Genomic DNA, 18311 nt, shown 5'->3' on the forward strand with positions numbered 1-18311 from the left:
CTCAACATCTGACCCTATCTAAGGCCTCTATGTATGAACATTCTGCATCAACAGATATCATTTGTTTATAAACACCATATGAGTCACATGGTCACAAACAACAGAGCTGCTATGATGTTTGCACGATCAAAGGACCACTATTGGTAAATGGCACCTGCCAGTCTTATTATTATGTTGATTATTCCATCCGCGGATATGATTCTGCACTGATATGGTACTTCCTTGTGCATTTTCATTAAAGGATTAATAATTGGAATAATATTTAAATTCTTTAGAATATAATTTAATAATATCTGCATTAAAATTAAGATATCAAGATCATTACATAATTTCCATTCTTATTTAGATTACATTTTCAAACCAGTGTCTATTTCTTCCTGCTATTTCTATATTTGTTGACATTTACAATTTTCTGCTACAGTAAGTCTCTTTGGCTAGTTTCATTTTGACTTCTAAAACTTTCTGTGAAGAAAGAGTTGTTGTTAAGAATATGGAGTTTAGCCACCTGTACCTATATTCATATTATAACTTTTAAAAACAATTTTGCTATTATAGTTGATCAGTCATTATTGTATAGCTATTACTACTTTTATTAGCACTTACCTGAAAGAGGCAATATAGCTGTCACTGGAGAAAAAGTCACCCGAGTGTAGTTACCACGTCCAATGCAATTATCCAGTTGTATAACTTTCTTATCAGAACACTGCGCCATCCCATGATCGCTGGTGATAACTACATTAACTATGTTCCACAGTCCAGTCTTTTGAAGTTGCTCGATTAAATAGCCAATGTTATCATCCACTTCTTTCAACATTTTGACCAGTTCTTTACTATTAGGTCCATAATGATGTCCAGTAGAATCAGGCTCCTCCCAGTACAATGTACCAAAATTAATGGGGTGTGTTGAATTGGAAAACCATTCTATGATGTGGTCAACTCTCTTACTGAATGGAACACTGCGGTTATAATTTAAGTAATAGGAAGGGGTTGTATTGTGTATAGACACATCAGTACCAGGCCACATTGCTCCACCACTCTTGTGACCTTGCCGTTGATTAGTCACCCATATTGGAGTGGCCTCATTCCACCAAAATGGATCTTGATCTCGAAAGGTTGAAAATGTCTTGTTGGTGGCTGTATCATACATGTAATTGGCTACAATACCATGGCTTTCTGCATAACGGCCTGTGACAATGGAGTAATGATCTGGGAAGGTTTTGGTAACAAACACATTTTTTACATGCTTCACCAGGGCTCCATCAGTGATCATCTTCTGAAGGTTAGGAAATGTGTAACGTTCAAGGTAACTGGCTCTGAACCCATCAAAAGACACAAGCAGTAATCTAACCTCAGAGTTGTTTGTTGCACTACTACAGAAACACTCAAGGAATGCAGATGCAAACAGCATGAAATAAACCCAGAAAACAGACATTGCGGGATTGTTTTCTCAAAGCTTCCACTGTCTTCTGCGAGGCCAACTTGATGCACTGAAAATATAAGAAAATCATTAAATGGCAAGTTTTTGTTATAAAAATGACTGCCAGAAACTATATCATGAAGGAAAACTTTACAAAATGATTCCAGGATCACAAAATCTTCATATTTCTGATCTTGATAGCACTTATCAATGTAAAAGAGAGTAGCAAGGAGGCTAAGATACCAGTCAGTATCAAACTCTGTGATAAAAAGGTGTGGGCTTTTTCTCTAACTTATTCATGAGTTACATCCATCATGGCAAAGATGACCATTCATCATCCACCCATCAATGCCTTTGAGATGGTGGCAGTGAACCACCTCGTGGACTGTTGCAGTCCATTTGCTCCCAAGTAAAGCATTAAAAAATTTTGACCCAGTGATAATACAAGAATGGCATTATATTTCCAAATGCGGATGGTGCGTGACTTGAGGGCTATCTGAAGCTACTCATGTTCCATCATTTGCTGCCTCTGTCTTTCCAGTCTGGGAAATGCTGTTGAAGAAGTCATGGAGAGTTGGTGCAGTAGATTTTGTGGTTGCACATACTGCAGCCAGGCTATACTGGAGGTGAATGCTTAGTATGGTGAACGGGATGCCAGTCAGGTCGCTTTTCTCTGGACAAGTTCAAGTTTCTTTACTGTACTTAAAAGCTGCACTCAGCCAGGCAACGGGAGAGCACTGCAATCCATCCTGATTTGTGCCCCAGTATGGAATTTGGTGATGATAATGCCCCTGTACATCAAGGGGCAATGGTGAGCCCCTCTCTTATTGCCTCACATGTGTGTGGTTTGAATGTTACTTTCATTTATAAGACAAGGCTTATATGTTGACCTGGTCTTGCTGCACACAGATACAGTCTCCATTGTCTATGGAATTGCAAACAGAGAAGCACATATATTAAAGAAGCATGGCTCCAGTTTCAATATGTAAATTTAATCTAATATCGTCATCAGGGCCTGATCAGCAATTTCAAATAAAGGCCGGGACAGGAAGCAGTTTTGACAAGTGTACCTAGTGTTGGATTTTGTAGCAGAAGAGGCTCTGGAACTGAGTTTTATTTTAAATCAAGATTTCTGGTGGACCAGGCGGAACGGGAATGCTCCTCTAGGGCTCTGAAGGAAGCATTAATCCTCCTCTGCTCCAGAGACAGGCTATACTTCTCCCCTCAGTTAGGACTTGCTTACTTATCCTGTTCAAGGGCAGAGCCACTCCATCCTCCAAATTGTAGCCAAGGCCTGTCCTCATTGCCAGGCCTCTATAATGTTATTTTACTACCAGCTTTATAATGGAACTAAATTTGATGTGATGAGCCTTCCACTTTCAGGGCTGTACAAAAGGAGTGCTGCATATTGATCTGAAATGCAGTCATTTGATGTCTGCAAAGTAACCTTAAAAGATACCAATATGTTTCTGTTTCTAGTGTGATGCCTTAAGTCACTACAAAAAACTCAATATTTAAATAAAATTTCATGCGTCCATAAAATGAAAATGTTAGGCATATACAAACATCTGGAGACAGTAACTGACAAACCTTCATTACTTTTAAAACAGGAACTGTACAGGCAACCTCCACGTTATGACTGTTTGGGTAATGGAAATTTGCCCTTACCGAAGTCACAAATCACATCCAAATAAATCTGAGATATGGAATAAAAATGTCCTCTTATGAAATTTATATTTAAAAAGTAAATAAATACAAACTTTTTTTTCAACTTTCACTTCCTGGCACATGAGCAGATAATTAAGCTTCGCATTACGGAAAATCAGAAATGTGACCCATTTTCTAAGAACGCAACCCCCCCACCCTTCCCATAACATGGGGGATGCTTGTGTTTTGCTCAAAATAGGAGAAACCCATTTCTTTTAAAAAAGGGCAAAAAAAATGAAAGAAGCAAGAACAGAAAAAGTGAAACAGAAAACTGAATTACAGAAACTGTGAATAGAATCTATTCCAAAACAAAACCTGATTTGGTCAAATAACTCCAAGGAGAATTCAGATGAAGAGTAATAAATGTCTTTCACAGCACAATGCTCCTTTACCAATGATTTGATTGACAGTTCTTCTCATCTATTGAAGGTAATTTGATTCATGCCAAAATGTGATCTAACCTACCAGACTTCAATTAAAACAAAGAAAGCTTCAGGAATCTCATTGAGAAGCACCTCTTTACTCAGACCGCAAATATAGTGAAAGTTTTCAATTATTAATCGTGAGACATGATCATGAAGTACTTTAGCCAACACCTCCCCTATTGTACCACAATGTTGCACCTAAAGACCACTCCCTATGCTTTCTAAATTCTCCGGGATTAATTCTGCGGCTGATTAAGCAACTTTAAAAATCAACTCACCAAACTTCAAGGAGTGGAAAAATTGTAAAGATAATTTATATGCCTTTTTTTCAGCTTACAACAGTACACGGGCACTTAATATGTACAAATTTAAACTGATAAATGGCAATCTGTACATTATAATTTCAGGATCATCTCTATCCATTCTTTAGTAACTGTACTTGACATGGTGTAAACATATTGGTGCTATTTACTAGTGTTTTCTTCCTCAAAGTAAACTGTAAAATGCAACCCAATTTCCAATCTGATTATTCTTGTCACAAGGACTAATAGGGATTTTGCAAGAAACTGCAGAGAGTTGTGGACACAGCTCAGCACATCATGGAAACCAGCCTCCCCTGCATGGACTCTGGCTATACTTCTCGCTGCCTCAGTAAAGCAGCCAGCATAATCAAAGATCCCACCCACCCTGGACATTCTCTCTTCTCCCCCCTCCCATCGGGCAGAAGATACATAAGCCTGAAAGCATGTACCACCAGGCTCGAGGACAGCTTCTACTCCGCTGTTATAAGACCATTGAACAGTTCCCTAGTATGATAAAATGGACTCATGACCTCACAATCTACCTCGTTTTGGCCTTGTACTTTATTGTCTACCTGCACTGCACTTGCTCTGTAACTGTAATGCTTTATTCTGCATTCTGTTATTGTTTTTCCCACGTACTATGTAACATGCAAAAGCAAGGTTTTTCACTGTACTTCAGTACATGTGACAATAATAAAACAATTTACCAATTAGTTGGAAAAGACTTCTTCCAGATGGTTTCACTAATCAATACCCAGTATTGGTTCTCATGAGCTCAAATATGGCCATTTGTCAAAACTGCAGAAATGTAATGTTATCTGTTTAAAAAAAAATCAACCACCACACACACCAGATGAGAAAAAATGCATTTAAGACTTGAAAGGAGCTTGAAGATAGTTGATCTCCATTCATACCAAGGTTTCATGCAGCAGTGTGGTCTATAACAGTCATGATCAAATAACCAAATAAACTGGTTCTTTCATCTGCTGGTGAATTATGTAAAATATTGGTCAGACCACACCTACAACTGTGTCTGTTTTCAATCATACTCCTGAGGTTATAAGATGATCAACAGGATAGTGATGGGAACAGTGATATTGTCAGCCAAAGAACACTGAAAGATAACTTAGTTTCTTCATCCACAGTTGCATGATCAGATGAATGTGTTCCCAAGTTTACTAATTTCATTTCAAATCTCCAGTGTCAACAGATATTTGCTTTTTAACTATGAAATATGCTGTAAACAAAAACCTGAATTTGTCCTCATTCATAAAGATGGGCTGGTTATCTACAATGAATGTTATACTGTGCTGAATGAGAAACCCAGAGGGCGGAAATTAAAAATAAACCAAAACACAATGTGAAACTGGTATTTGTGTGATGGAAAAATGTAATTTAAAGATCTAGCTAGTGAGCATCCTTCTTTGAAAATATCTTGCCTACCTCAGCTAGCCTGTGTGCAATCCCAGCTTTATAATCGGTTTTAAGACTTCCCCTATAACAAAAGTTTACCAATGACCAAAAAGGAATCATTTCAATTCAAGTTTATTTGCATTTTGGGCTGACTTTTCAATGGCGAACTTGGCGAGAGCTGAATTGTTGGAGATGTTACTCAAATGAAATGATTATCGCTTCCCCCTCAGGTGGAAGAACAAGAAAATTTTCCTCAAATCCTGGCAACTAATTATCCTTCAACTTACACTACCAAAAAACATAAATTAACTAGTCATTTTATTTCAGTAAATGCAGGAGGCATCTTTCTATGCATCCTGGCTGCTGTGCCTTTTCATGAACTTTCTTCACAATATGCACTATCAGGAAATCTTGTACTCTGATGCCTGTGACCTTGTAGCGGGGTAGCTTCCATGCTCTAATAATCTCCATGGTCTGTGCAGGCAAGGACTTTTGCTTCTGGAAGGGGTAACCTTGCTGCATGCATCTGAGGAGGAAGGGCAAGACAAAGCAATCACCCTGATCCTCCAGGTTGAGGGTCCAGCATAGGGCTAACAACTCTGCCCCGTAAACTGACAGAGAAACTAACTACTGTGTGACATCCTTCAGAAATCAATGCCTCTTTTGACTGTCATTGGTGAAAACCTAAAGGAAGCCATATACATCAAAACAAAAAAAAATTGTTTTTCAGAACATATGGGTAGTATTTGAAACAGGAAAGCCAGCACAGGTCTTGGTAGAGGCAAGATGGTGAAAAACTGAAAGTTAAACTGAAAAGTCTGAGAACAGCTGAAGAAACTTTGAAAGACTTGACAGAAACAGGCAGTTGTGAAAGAGCTTTGTTGCTGCCCCAAGTCCAACGGTGGTACATCAGTGCAGGCCAATGCTGCTGTTGCACAGTTCCAGGAACCTAGGTTTGGTCCAGACTTTGGGCATTGGCAATGCAGGTTCTCTCTGCAATTCCAGGTCCCCTGGATGCTCTGGTTTCCTCCCACTTCCCAAAGACAAGCTATTGGGTGATTAACTGGCTAGTGTCAATGTAAATTGCTTCTAATCGTGGGTAGCAGAAGAACCCGGGGGGGGGGGGGGGGGGGGAGTGGGTGGATGGGTTTTGGCAGATCATGGGCATATGGGAGAGACAGGTTGCAGGGAGCTACGGGGGGGGGGAGGAAATGGCACTGATGGGACAGCAGTGAGAGTCGGCATTCTCATATCTCCTTACAACATAGAAGGTGGCCATTTCAGCCCATAGAGTCCATGGGACTCACAAAGCAATTCCATTCCCCCCTAATTCTCCCTGCATTCCCATCGACAACCTCCTGTCCTGCCCCAAATTCACCACCTACCTACACTAGGGGCACTTTACAATGGACTATCAACCTACAAATCTACATGTGTACTTGGAACAGACTGGAAGGGCTGTAAGGCCATTCTGTGGTAGAAGGAAACATGTAATGGGTGGTAAGTGCAGAGAAGTCAAAACAGAGCAACTGCACGAGACATTTATTGTTGGAAGCTGTTAGGCTGTTTACAATGTGGTCCTTGTGCCTCTGAACTAGTTTTTTCTTTGGGTGCACAAAATGAGTATATTGTTTATTGTCTGGATTAGCATTAGTATGATGCAAATGGTATGGTTTGATAACTGGCATTTCACATCATGAGGTGGAATTGCTGGAAAATTCTCCTTAAAAAAGGCCGCGTTTTACTCTTACAAAATTAGATTAGAGCAGGTCCATTAAACAAATTGAGATCATCTGACTTTCACATTCATGACCCACCAGTTACTAATATAGTAGGAATTTTAAGCATAGAACACAAATAAGACAGATTTTTGAATATACGATTTCCTGCAGTGTTTTTAGAATGTTAAGACTACATTAAGTACATCAGAGGGTCAGCCTCACCCCTCTATCCTTTCCCTGTTACCTTGCAAAGTTTTCCTTTTCTCACCAAAGGGAGACAGGTGGTCTAAAGAGGTATATAGAAAGGGCTTAACCCCCTGTCCACCACCATTGCTCCCTCCCTGTCTGGTTGGGATGTTTGAAAAACTAAATCAGGAACCAAAATTGCTCACTTCCTGTTTTAACAGAGGCAGAGTGAGGAAATGGCATCCAATATGCTCCTAGGAAACAGGTAAATTATTAAAATATAATAATGCTTCAATGAGGCCTTAATTTTGACAGCAATCTCATTTACACTTGCAGTCAGTTTGATTTCCCAGACCACAGAAAATACACAGATGAAGGGTGGTATGCGGGATCAAATATCTATGACGCAAGTGCCTTTGCATTCCATGGGCCAAGTGGGGCGGGTTCTCTTGGCACAAGGAAGAAACTAACAAACCTGTAAACACCACCGTCCCTGCCATGTCAGCATCCTGGCTATACCCCTACACCTGATGATTGGATCTGGCCACAGCTATGATTTGAACACTATCTATTCTTTACATCCACCATCCTAACTCTTGGTCTTCAATTAGAGTAGTTCTTGATCAACATTCCTTCCTCCCAACCTGGCAACAACCCCAAGATACTGTACCTTCCACTTGGCCCAGTTGCTCTCACCTCAGCTCGAGCCTGTACCACAAACTTTCCAGTCTTACAAGTCCTAAGTCTTAGAACTGTGGGTAGGAAATCTACAAGGGAAAGAAATATTCCAGTTAAAAAACTGTATGAAAAAGTGCAACATCCCCACTGACTCATGGGAATCACTTGATTGTGTTCATTCAGAGTGGAGGTGGTGCTTTCAAAATGGCACTGAGAAACTCCAATCCAGGGATCAGGAGCACAAAGAGGCCCAGGATAAATGGTGGAAGGACCGCAAACTACCCACAAGCCTATTGCATCAGGCCCCTCCTGCCCCACCTGTAGCAGAGTCTGCAGTTCCCTCATTGGCTTCATCAGCCACCTCAGAATGGACACAACCAAAGTAGAAGCTAGTCATCCTCCATCCCCAGGGACTACCTAAGAAGCAGCTCACCATGATGCCATTACCCCTGATGTCCCCGAAGTTCTAACTATGGCCTCCTCCTGTCTCTTATTGACATGCTGCATTGAATGTATCCTAAAGATGAGAATGGTCTACATTATATAGCTCACAAGAAAACACTCAAAAAGTGAATAAGACATAGACAAATCATAGACACATTTCTATTACTCTGCTGATGACAAGAGATTATTTTCTACAAATCAGAAAATAAATAACTACAACACCACATCCTTGCAGACAATAAAATAGTGATAACCAGGGGCAAATATGTGATTAACTCTCCAAATATATTTCACAGATAACACCACCGATCTTAGTAAAATCTCGGATGGCAACGAGGAGGCGTATAGGAGTAAGATAGATCGGCTGGTTGAGTGGTGTCTCAGCAACAACCTCACACTCAATGTCAAGAAGACCAAGGAAATGATTGTGGACTTCAGGAAGAGGAAGTCAGGAGAACACACACCAGTCCTCATTGAGGAGTCAGTGGTGGAAAGGATGAGCACCTTTAAGTTCTTGGGTGTCAACATCTCCAAGGATCCGTCCTAGGCCCAACACATGGATGCAATTACGAAGAAGGCATGCCAGCGGCTCTACTTCATTAGGAGTTTTAGGAAATTTGGTAAGTCACCAAAGACTCTTGCAAATTTCTATAGATGTACAGTGGAGAACATTCCGACTGGTTGCATCACCGCCTGGTATGGAAGCTCCAATGCACAGGATTGTAATAGGCTGCAGAGGGTTGTGGACTCAGCCAGCTCCATCACAGGCACAACCCTTCCCACCACTGAGGACATCTTCAAGAAGCAGTGCCTCAAGAAGGCAGCATCCATCATTAAGGACCCTCGCCATCTGGGACATGCTCTCTTCTCAATACTACCATCAGGGAAGAGGTACGGGATCCTGAAGACCCACACTCAACGATTCAGAAGCAGCTTCTTCCCCTCCATCATCAAATTTCCGAACGGTCCACGAACACTAGCTTATAGTTCCTTTTTTTTTTGCACTTTATTTATTTTGTAATTTATAGGTTTTTTTATGCCCTTCCACTCTACTGCTGCCACAAAACAACAAATTTCACCTCATATAAGACAGTGATAATAAACCTGTTCCTAAACCTGAAATATTTGGGTGTGATATGAAATAGGACATGGGGAATAGAGACATGCACTAGCTCACATTTGCAGGCAGCACAAATGGATAGATAGCCAGGAGAGTTTAGAGATAGTTAAAGCACAGATGAGTATTTCAGTAACCGATGGGCTAAAAATGAGCTGCAGGTAGGCAATCCTTGAGAAGAGGATGGGAGGACTGAAACATCAAATTGGATGCTAAAGTCACCAGAAGGCTGATTGGAATTGGTAGTTATAATTGGTAATTGGTAATCATCTATATAGTAAGGACTGAAGACAATAGTTTTAAACGTGCTAATGTTTAATCAGGGGATTCCTGCTAATCACATACTGGGTGTTCAACAAGCAACATGAAAAGTCACTTCTGAGTGGCTGAGACAAGAGAGTAATGAGGTAAAATTGGGTGCTGTCAATGTACAGTCAGGGTTACACACATTTTTTTGCATATTATGGTGAAGGGCAGCAAGCAGATAAGTGGGAGAAGACCCTGGTCAGACCCCTAGGGACAGCAGAAGTAGTGGTATGAAAATGGAGCATGATATCATTGCATCTCACATTTACTCACGTGAAGATGGCTATATCATACATTGATAATAACGCTTAAGAGTTGATCATGTGGTTCACAGTCACTGCCCATCACAATATTCCAAAAATAAAGCAGAACAAAAAAAGAAAATCGAAAAGGTCTGCTAATCAACTAGTCTGCATTACGCGAAAACATTAGCCTAATTTCCCTTACGCGTTTCCAGAACTTTCTATTCTATTTTAAGAACATGCCATTTACGTACAGCTGAAAAACGAAACAATTTCTAAGCAGCCTTGTGCAGCTGGCAGATGCTCAATAACCATAGGGATCATGAGATATCCAACAGAAAATGTAAATCAAGCAAAGTGAAACGCGCTGAAATTAAACATTCTGGGCTCCATTACCTGCAGAATGAAGCAGTCTTCCGGCCTACGAAGTAAAATCTTGCGGTGAGAGCCAGCGTCAGTGCCGAGGGTGGGAAAAGGTTTGAGGGCACTGCCAAGGTGCGGGCGTGTGATCTTAATTCCAAGTGCGCTCCCTGTCACCACAGCACGGCAACACTCCTCACTACTTCCCCGGCCACACACGACCACTCCTACGCGGGGTTATGCCCACCGCCTCGTCCAATTCTTCCAGACGAACATCAATTATGCTAACAGAGGCCTAAAGAGAATAGAGAACATCATATAAAAAGAAACTACACCCTTGCGTGACTTCCGCGTCCTGAAGGTTGAGAGCGTTTGATTGACAGGAGAATCCGGCGCACGCACCGGGGGCCGGGCTCTCGCGGCTGTCACTCTGCACCCGGGGTACAGTTGCAGTTCTGTGCACCCTTCAGTTACCCACTCGTATATCGGCTTTCATTCTTGTTTTACAATCAGAATTATTGTTGCACGTTAATAATTATGGCAGGATGCATTTATTCAATTAACCTTAAAGTAATAACTTATTTGTTCTGAAGTTAAAACAATGTATAGATGGTTAAACAAAAACAGAAAAATGATAGAACCGTTCAGCAGTTCAGCCAGCATCCGTCGAGACACAGAGTTTGGGACCGTTTGTCAGAACTGGAAGAGGGAAAACACGTTGCTGAGAGAATGAAGGAGGGTGGATAGGACAAAGAGATGATGTCTGATGGGGTGAAACCAGGGTTGCCGCTGTGATAAGTTATTGATGAAGCCAGCTGGTTGATAGATTGACGAGGGCCCTTAGAGAAAGAGAACACAAACAAAAAGATGTAAATGCTCTGAAATGCGGAACTGTAAGGAAATGCTCAGCAGATCAGGCAATGTCAATGGAGAGAGAAAAAAAAACTGGAGTTAATGTTACATGTGGATAACCTGCAGCAGAGTCAGCCAGTCCAGATACAAGGGGAGAAAGTAAGCTTCCCAAAAACATTGAATTTGATATTGCTTCTGGAAGACTGTAATGTGCTCGAATGAGAGACAAGGTGCTGCACCTCAAGCTTGTGTTGGGCTTTGTTATAACAATGCAGCAAGCCATAGAAAGGTGGGTCAGAAGGGGTATCACTGGACTCATTATCAAATTCAACAATTTCAGGTAACTCGCTTTCTTGTTTGTATCAGAATTAGCCCGTTCTGCTGTAGGTTACCCATTCACAATATTAATTCAGTTTTTCTTTTTCCATGAATACTGCCTGACCTGCTGAGTATTTCCAGCATTTTCTGTTCAGTATGTTTATTCTGTTTGTGTCAGGTGTAAAAGTTGGTGGATTTAATTTATGAAACGGTTATGATGATGCAGGTTTATTGTAAGTTCCTCAAAGGATCTTAGAAATTTACAGTGCATTGAAATTCAGTCTATCATATTTACACCCGTTTAAGATGTGCTTGTTAAATGTTTCGATTTGATCCAGTCTTTGGTAATTTACATGAATTTCTGATGTTCTAGGGGATTTGAGGTGAATTACTTTTATATATAGAATGTAGGCATTGTTGACGAGGACAGCATCATCCCAAATTGCCTTATGAAAATGATGGTGAGCCTTGTGATGGTGAAGATACTCACAATGATGCTAAGTAGGGAGTTCTGTGATCTGCTCTTGGCGGTGATGAAGGAACAACAATTTTTTCCAGTCAGAATGATGGTGTCTAACTTTTTGGAATATCTGCTGCTGTTCCTGGTTCGCTCCCTTTGCTTTACAGTAATGATAAAGTGAGGGATATGCAGGACCATAAGGTGACAGAATGAAATGGAATAAGGATCTACTACTGCCATTGGATCACAGTGCCTCATCAATATCCAGTTTTTATCTGCCAATTTTGTTCTGAATCTATCCCATTTAAGTATGATAGTAGTTCTGGCAGGACATGTTTTTTGCCTGCCCAACATCAGACTCCTGAAACAGTACTCGATTCTGATTTCCATCATGGGAAGAGATTACCAGGTAAGCAGAGAAGGGTATGCTCATTGCCTCCTTGAAGAAATGCAACATCCGCCTGAATACTGAGAAGCGCTGGCCCATTACTATTCAAAGTGGAAAAGGAGTATTCAGGAGAGTATTGAACACCTTGAGTCCATGTACACAGAATATCTGTGCAAGGAACTCACAAACTACCCACCCACCCACCCCTTTAGGTACCTTCTGCCCCATCTGTGTTAGTCTGTGATTCCCATATTGGCCTCAGAACCCACAAAACCAGAGTGGAAGAAAGTCGACTACAATTTCTGAGGGTAGCAACCACATATAGGCCAAACTAGTTAAATGGTAGACTTAATTCCTTAAATCAGATAGGTTTTTACAGCAATCCTGTAGTCTTATGGTTATCTTTCTGACACTCATTTTTTAAAAAAAAAATCTGGATCATTTAGTTAACTAAATTTAAAGTCCCCAACTACTAAGTTATGTTGTGAAATCATTTCTCTGGAATGTTAGTCCAGGCCTCTGGAATACTGTTCCACGTGCTGTCATCACCCTACCCCATCCCACATCCCGGGTACTGATCTGGACCCTGCACCAAGAAGCACCTTTTCTTCCTGTGTCCAGATATTTTTACACAAGGGACAAAAATAGGGAAGAAGACACAAACTCCAAGTGTAGGAGTGAATCAAAAACACACATCTAATTTTAAGGGAACTGCATTCCAATCATAAATCTTCTAAAGCTAAAATTATTTCAGGTGTTAAATTTTGACTGTTCAAAGCATTAAATCTTTCAATGTATTTCAAGAATGAATACAGTTGACCTAAATTGCATGCAAATAATTGTTGGTGAAAAGACAGATGGTCAGAGAGACTGAGGCCAAGGCCTCCCTGTTATATCAACAGTGGAAGATCCCCAATCATGGGATCTACAGCCTCTCCCTAACTCCCTGCAGAGAGGTCTGAGTCAGGACTGGTGGGATTGAGGGGAGCAAAATCCACTGGGAAGAATTCTGCTTCTCCTGATTCAACAAAAAAACTGTTACTTACATTTTGGGGGCCTATTCCTCTTGACTATTCGATATGACCTCACGATTTACCTTGTTGTGACCTTGCACCTTATTGCACTGCACTTACTCTGTAGCTGTGACACTTTACTCTGTACTGTTATTGTTTTTACCTGTACTGCATCAATGCACTCTGAACTAACTCAATGTAATTGCACTTTGTAATGAATTGACCTGTACGATCAGTATGCAAGACAAGTTTTTCATTGCACCTTGGTACAAGTGACAATAATAAACCAATACCAATACCAATTCCAATGACTGGATGGAGATTGCTCAGCACATCCCTCTGAATGGCACTGTGCCCTTCATGTGTGAGAAATGCTAGCATTTCAAACAACTCACTAATTAAAATTGTGAAACTTACTAACAGGAATATAAACAGCTTCTGAATCTTCAAAGAGTATGTATTAATTTTAGTTGGCATAAGGACCAAAAAGACCTGTCACTAACACTGATTGGAAGGAACATTTAGATTCCATTTTAAATCCTGGAGTTTTTTTAAATTATTTAAATAAAGGCAAAAATTCTGGTTTGAGGAAAGCTGACAACTATGACTCAACACTGCCAAACTGAATTCAAACTGTCTGGATGTACTTCAGTTCATATTTATGTCTGAATATTCTTTGAATTTGTTCTGGAGTCTCCTGTAATTTATGAAAGTTAACAAGGCTCTGGTGACTTGAGCAGAAAGACATGGTTCTCCATAAAATATATATAGGAGGCCTTGTTAAAAACGAGAATTGTTAAGTGAGTAGCAAGATGTGGTAATCTTTTGGTTACATATGAAACTGCAATAGCAGATTAAATGTACAAAGAGGAGTGTGTTAGAACAGATCCTACAGAACTTGGAAAGAAATGGATAGCAATCGCCTCAAGCTTGAAACCTGATGCAGTGAATCCTCTGGCACAGGATACCCTATTATATACTTAATTCCTGTGAAAGCCTGTAAATATCTTTAAATCCTATTATCTTGCAGAATTTATCTCTATTCCCAAAAACAAATTCAAATGAACATAAACGTTGGTTTCTTTCATAGGACAGTGATTTTACAATTGGAACCTATATTTCTCAGACTTTAGCTCTGCTATGTTATGTTCATTATTTTGCTATGTGTTCTGAAACTAGATTAGAGTTAAGGGAATATTAGCCTTCAAGGATCATAATTTGATTTGGACATGGTCGTACAATGATGTGCTGAAATGGATTACAATCTTCTGATCAAAGATCCAAGATAAAGCGGACTTAGTGATCTGCATTCAGTCCTTGTTATCTGCCCATATGGTATCCATGGGTCAGTCCCAAACCCTGTCTTGAATTTTTTTCAATGACTTTCAGCTACTGACAAAAAAGATTTGAAACACCTTCAAAAGAACAAAAAACCATGTACAAGTGTCTTCCTCCACACTTGGTCTACACAGACATCTCCCATGTTGTCTGGTGTATCCACATCCCATTATTTTATCCAGTTCTGCACGTGCTTTACCTCAGTAAACACTGTGTAGTCATTTGCTACTACCCAATTGCTTCTCATCTCATCTTCCTGAAAGTTATTCTATTAAAGGTATGTGCATTTTGTGATAATATTGCGTTATTATATTGATTTGTTATCTAATATCATTTCCTTTTTATGTATTTAAGCATTTTAAAGAGTTTGCATATTATGCTTTTAGAACATTATAAGGCAGATTTAGATTTATTTGGGGTTGCATTGGGTACACAGCAGAGCTTAGTCACATCCATGTTTTTTTCAATCAATGTGTGCCCCTATCCCTTGCACATAACAAGGACTTACTATGTTGATTATTTATAACTTGCCAAGTCTTGGTACATTGTGTAATGGAGCTTAGTAAATTCCATGAGATGTGTAGAATGAATTTAGAATGCTGGATGGATTTTGGATTGGAATCAACCTTGACAGATGCAGTAATCTGGGACTCTCCTTTGATTCCTAGAGCCTCTATCAATATCACAAGATCACAAGACAAGGGAGCAGAAGTAGTTCATTTGGCCCATCAAGTCTGCTCCAAAGAAAAGAAAGCGAAAAAGAAAAAGAAAAAAGAAATGAGAAATGGGGTAAAAAAGTCTGCTCCATGAGCTAAAGGAAAAAAAATACTATTCCTTTCTAGCCCCAATTTCCAGCCTTATCCCCATATCCCTTGATACCTTGACTAATTAGATACCTATCATTTTCCTCCTTAAAACACCACCATGATCAGGGCCTCCACTGCTGTATGTGGCAAAGAATTCCATAAATTCACTACCCTCTGGCTCAAGAAATTTTTCCTCATTTCTGTTTTAAACTGGTACCCTCTAATTCTAAGACTGTGCCCTCTAGTCCTGGACTCACCTACCAAGGGAAACAGCTTAGCCACATCTACTCTGTTCAGTCCTTTCAACATTCTAAATGTTTCTATGAGGTCCCCTCTCATTCTTCCGTACTCCAGTGAGTACAGTCCAAGAGCCGACAAACACTCATCATATGTAAGCCCTTTCATTCCGGGAATCATCCTCGTACATCTCCTCTGAACCGTCTCCAACATTAGCACATCCTTCCTAAGATATGGGGCCCAAAACTGCACACAGTATTCCAAATGAGGCCTCACTAGTGCCCCGTAGAGCCTCATCAACACCTCCCTACTTTTATACACTAAGCCTCTCAAAATGAATGCCAACATAGCATTCGCTTTCCTTACTGCCGATCCGACCTGGTGGTTAACCTTTAGGGTATCCTGCACGAGTACCCCCAAGTCCCTTTGTACTTCTGTACTTTGAATTTTCTCCCCTTCTAGATAATAATCTGCCCGTTTATTTCTGTTCCCAAAGTGTACAACGGCACATTTCTCAACACTGAATCTCATCTGCCATTTCCTTGCCCATTCTCCTAGACTATCTAGGTCTCTCTGCAACCTTCCTGTCTCCTCAATACTCCCTACTCCTCCACCTATCTTGGTATTGTCTGCAAACTTAGCCACAAAACCATTTACTCCATCATCCAAATCGTTAATGTACAAAGTAAAAAGAAGCGGCCCCAGTACCGACCCCTGCAGAACACCACTAGTAACTGGTAGCCAACCAGAACAGGATCCTTTTATTCCCACCCTTTGCTTTCTGCCAACCAGCCAATGCTCCACCTATTCTATTATCCTACCTGTAATTCCATGAGCTCTCATCTTATTAATCAGTCTCTTGTGTGGCACCTTGTCGAAGACCTTTTGAAAGTCTAAATACACAACATACACAGCCTCTCCCTTATCCACCCTACCTGAGATTTCCTCAAAAAACTCCAATAGGTTGGTCAGGCAGGATCTTCCCTTCACGAAACCATGCTGGCTTGGACCTATCTTGCCTTGCACCTCTAGGTATTCCATAACCTCATCCTTAAGGATCGATCCTAATAACTTTCCCACCACCGATGTCAGACTAATAGGTCTGTAATCCCCTTTATGCTGCCTCCCACCTTTCTTATACAGCAGAACTACATTTGCGACCCTCCAGTCCTCCGGAACCATGCTGGAAAATTATCACCAGTGCTTCCGTATTCTCTAAAGCCACCTCCTTCAGAACCCGGGGATGCACCTCATCTGGTCCGGGAGACTTATCTGTCTTTAGTCCATTTAGCTTTTCTAGCACCTTCTCTCTAGTAATCTTAACTGAACTCAGTTTCATTCCTTGAGACCTCTGTATGCATCTGTGTTACTTCCCCCTCCCTTTCTCCAAAGTTAAAATGAAGAAGTTAAAACACAACAGGAAGCATCAGATGATAAAATTGTTTTGAACTGAATGTGTGCAGGAAAATGCTACAGGTTTCTTCAGTGCTCCATGGCCTGTTTTTTTAAAGAAACCTTTATGTGTGATGTTTACATTTCAGAGACCATGAGCTGCAGGAAGTGAGTAGCAAGCCTTAAGCAGCTATTTGTTCATTCTGGAGATAGTAATCTTTTCTGTGTCAGACTGTTCAAAGGTTTGCTTTAGTTTTTTTGGCTCTCATTTTCTCCAGTTATATTCAGTTATTTTCCTACAGTCCTTTAAAAAGTTGCTAAAAGATGTAGCAAGGCCATTTCACCTGAAATGTATATTGGTTTTAATTTTATATTGGTTTTAATTTTGGGATTAAATTAATGTTATTGAGATTAACTGATTTGCTAAATTGTGAAAAAGGCATTCTGCGTATGATAAAATTCTAGTTACTGTAAATAATGGAAAATATTTATTCTGAACAGAAGATTATCAAGTATTTTAAAATGTCACACTTTTGAAATCCTCATCTACGTGGAGGAGTCAAAGAGTTAATGGTGAGCACCAGTGATGTAACTGGGGTGTGGATCATTTCAAATCTAAGAGGACAAGTTCAGTGCAGGACACCTTGAATGTGACAGTCATGAGCAAACTGCAGCAACTTCTGATCCTGTAATTTACTGTGGTTATAAAAAAACAACCAAGAGAAATGGAATCTGAAGAACACCTTCCATCTCTGTGACAACAATCAGTAAACATTATTGTTGGACTGTGCCAGATTTCAAGAGATAGTAATGTAAGTGGTTACAAATATCACTAAAATAAATGTCATATTATTGGGGTTTGAAGCAAATTGTAAGTACAAGGTCAGGAAAAGGGTGAATGATTTTAATTTTTCTTGCATCAGATTCACTGTTTCAATATTCAACATGCAACAGCTTCTGCTTTGCTAAATGCAAACATGAGTCTACGTTTTAAATGTCAAGTTTCTTCATTTGAGCGGATGTTTCACCACAGTAACAGAATTTAAATAGTAAGTGACAAATGCAGATTATGCAATTAATCCACTGAGCCCTCAAGAAAAACTGCAGTGGATTTTCTGTTCATTATAGCAACTGACATGACTTTTTTGAATCTGTGTTAATGGCCGTGGGGACATAGGATTACTTGGAA

General features: G+C 40.2%; 1 protein-coding gene across 3 annotated transcripts in view; it reads right to left on the bottom strand.

Annotated features, from left to right (window-relative positions):
- The window catches only part of enpp4 (ectonucleotide pyrophosphatase/phosphodiesterase 4), a 72372-nt gene that overhangs the window by 17130 nt on the left and 36931 nt on the right, over window positions 1–18311 (bottom strand). The window contains exons 2-4 of one of the 3 annotated variants that reach the window (XM_052024139.1): window positions 10355–10613; window positions 7868–7938; window positions 604–1487 (exon numbers count right to left, since the gene is read on the bottom strand). In XM_052024139.1, coding sequence (XP_051880099.1) covers window positions 604–1432 — 829 coding nt within the window. In that variant the 5' untranslated portion in view covers window positions 1433–1487; window positions 7868–7938; window positions 10355–10613. Of the gene's footprint in view, window positions 1–603; window positions 1488–7841; window positions 7939–10354; window positions 10665–18311 lie in introns of those variants that run through there. The other 2 variants (XM_052024138.1, XM_052024140.1) reach the window with 2 other exon arrangements.

Source organism: Pristis pectinata, chromosome 10 (genome assembly GCF_009764475.1).
Source record: "Pristis pectinata isolate sPriPec2 chromosome 10, sPriPec2.1.pri, whole genome shotgun sequence".
In the NCBI taxonomy this organism is placed as follows: Eukaryota; Metazoa; Chordata; class Chondrichthyes; order Rhinopristiformes; family Pristidae; genus Pristis; species Pristis pectinata.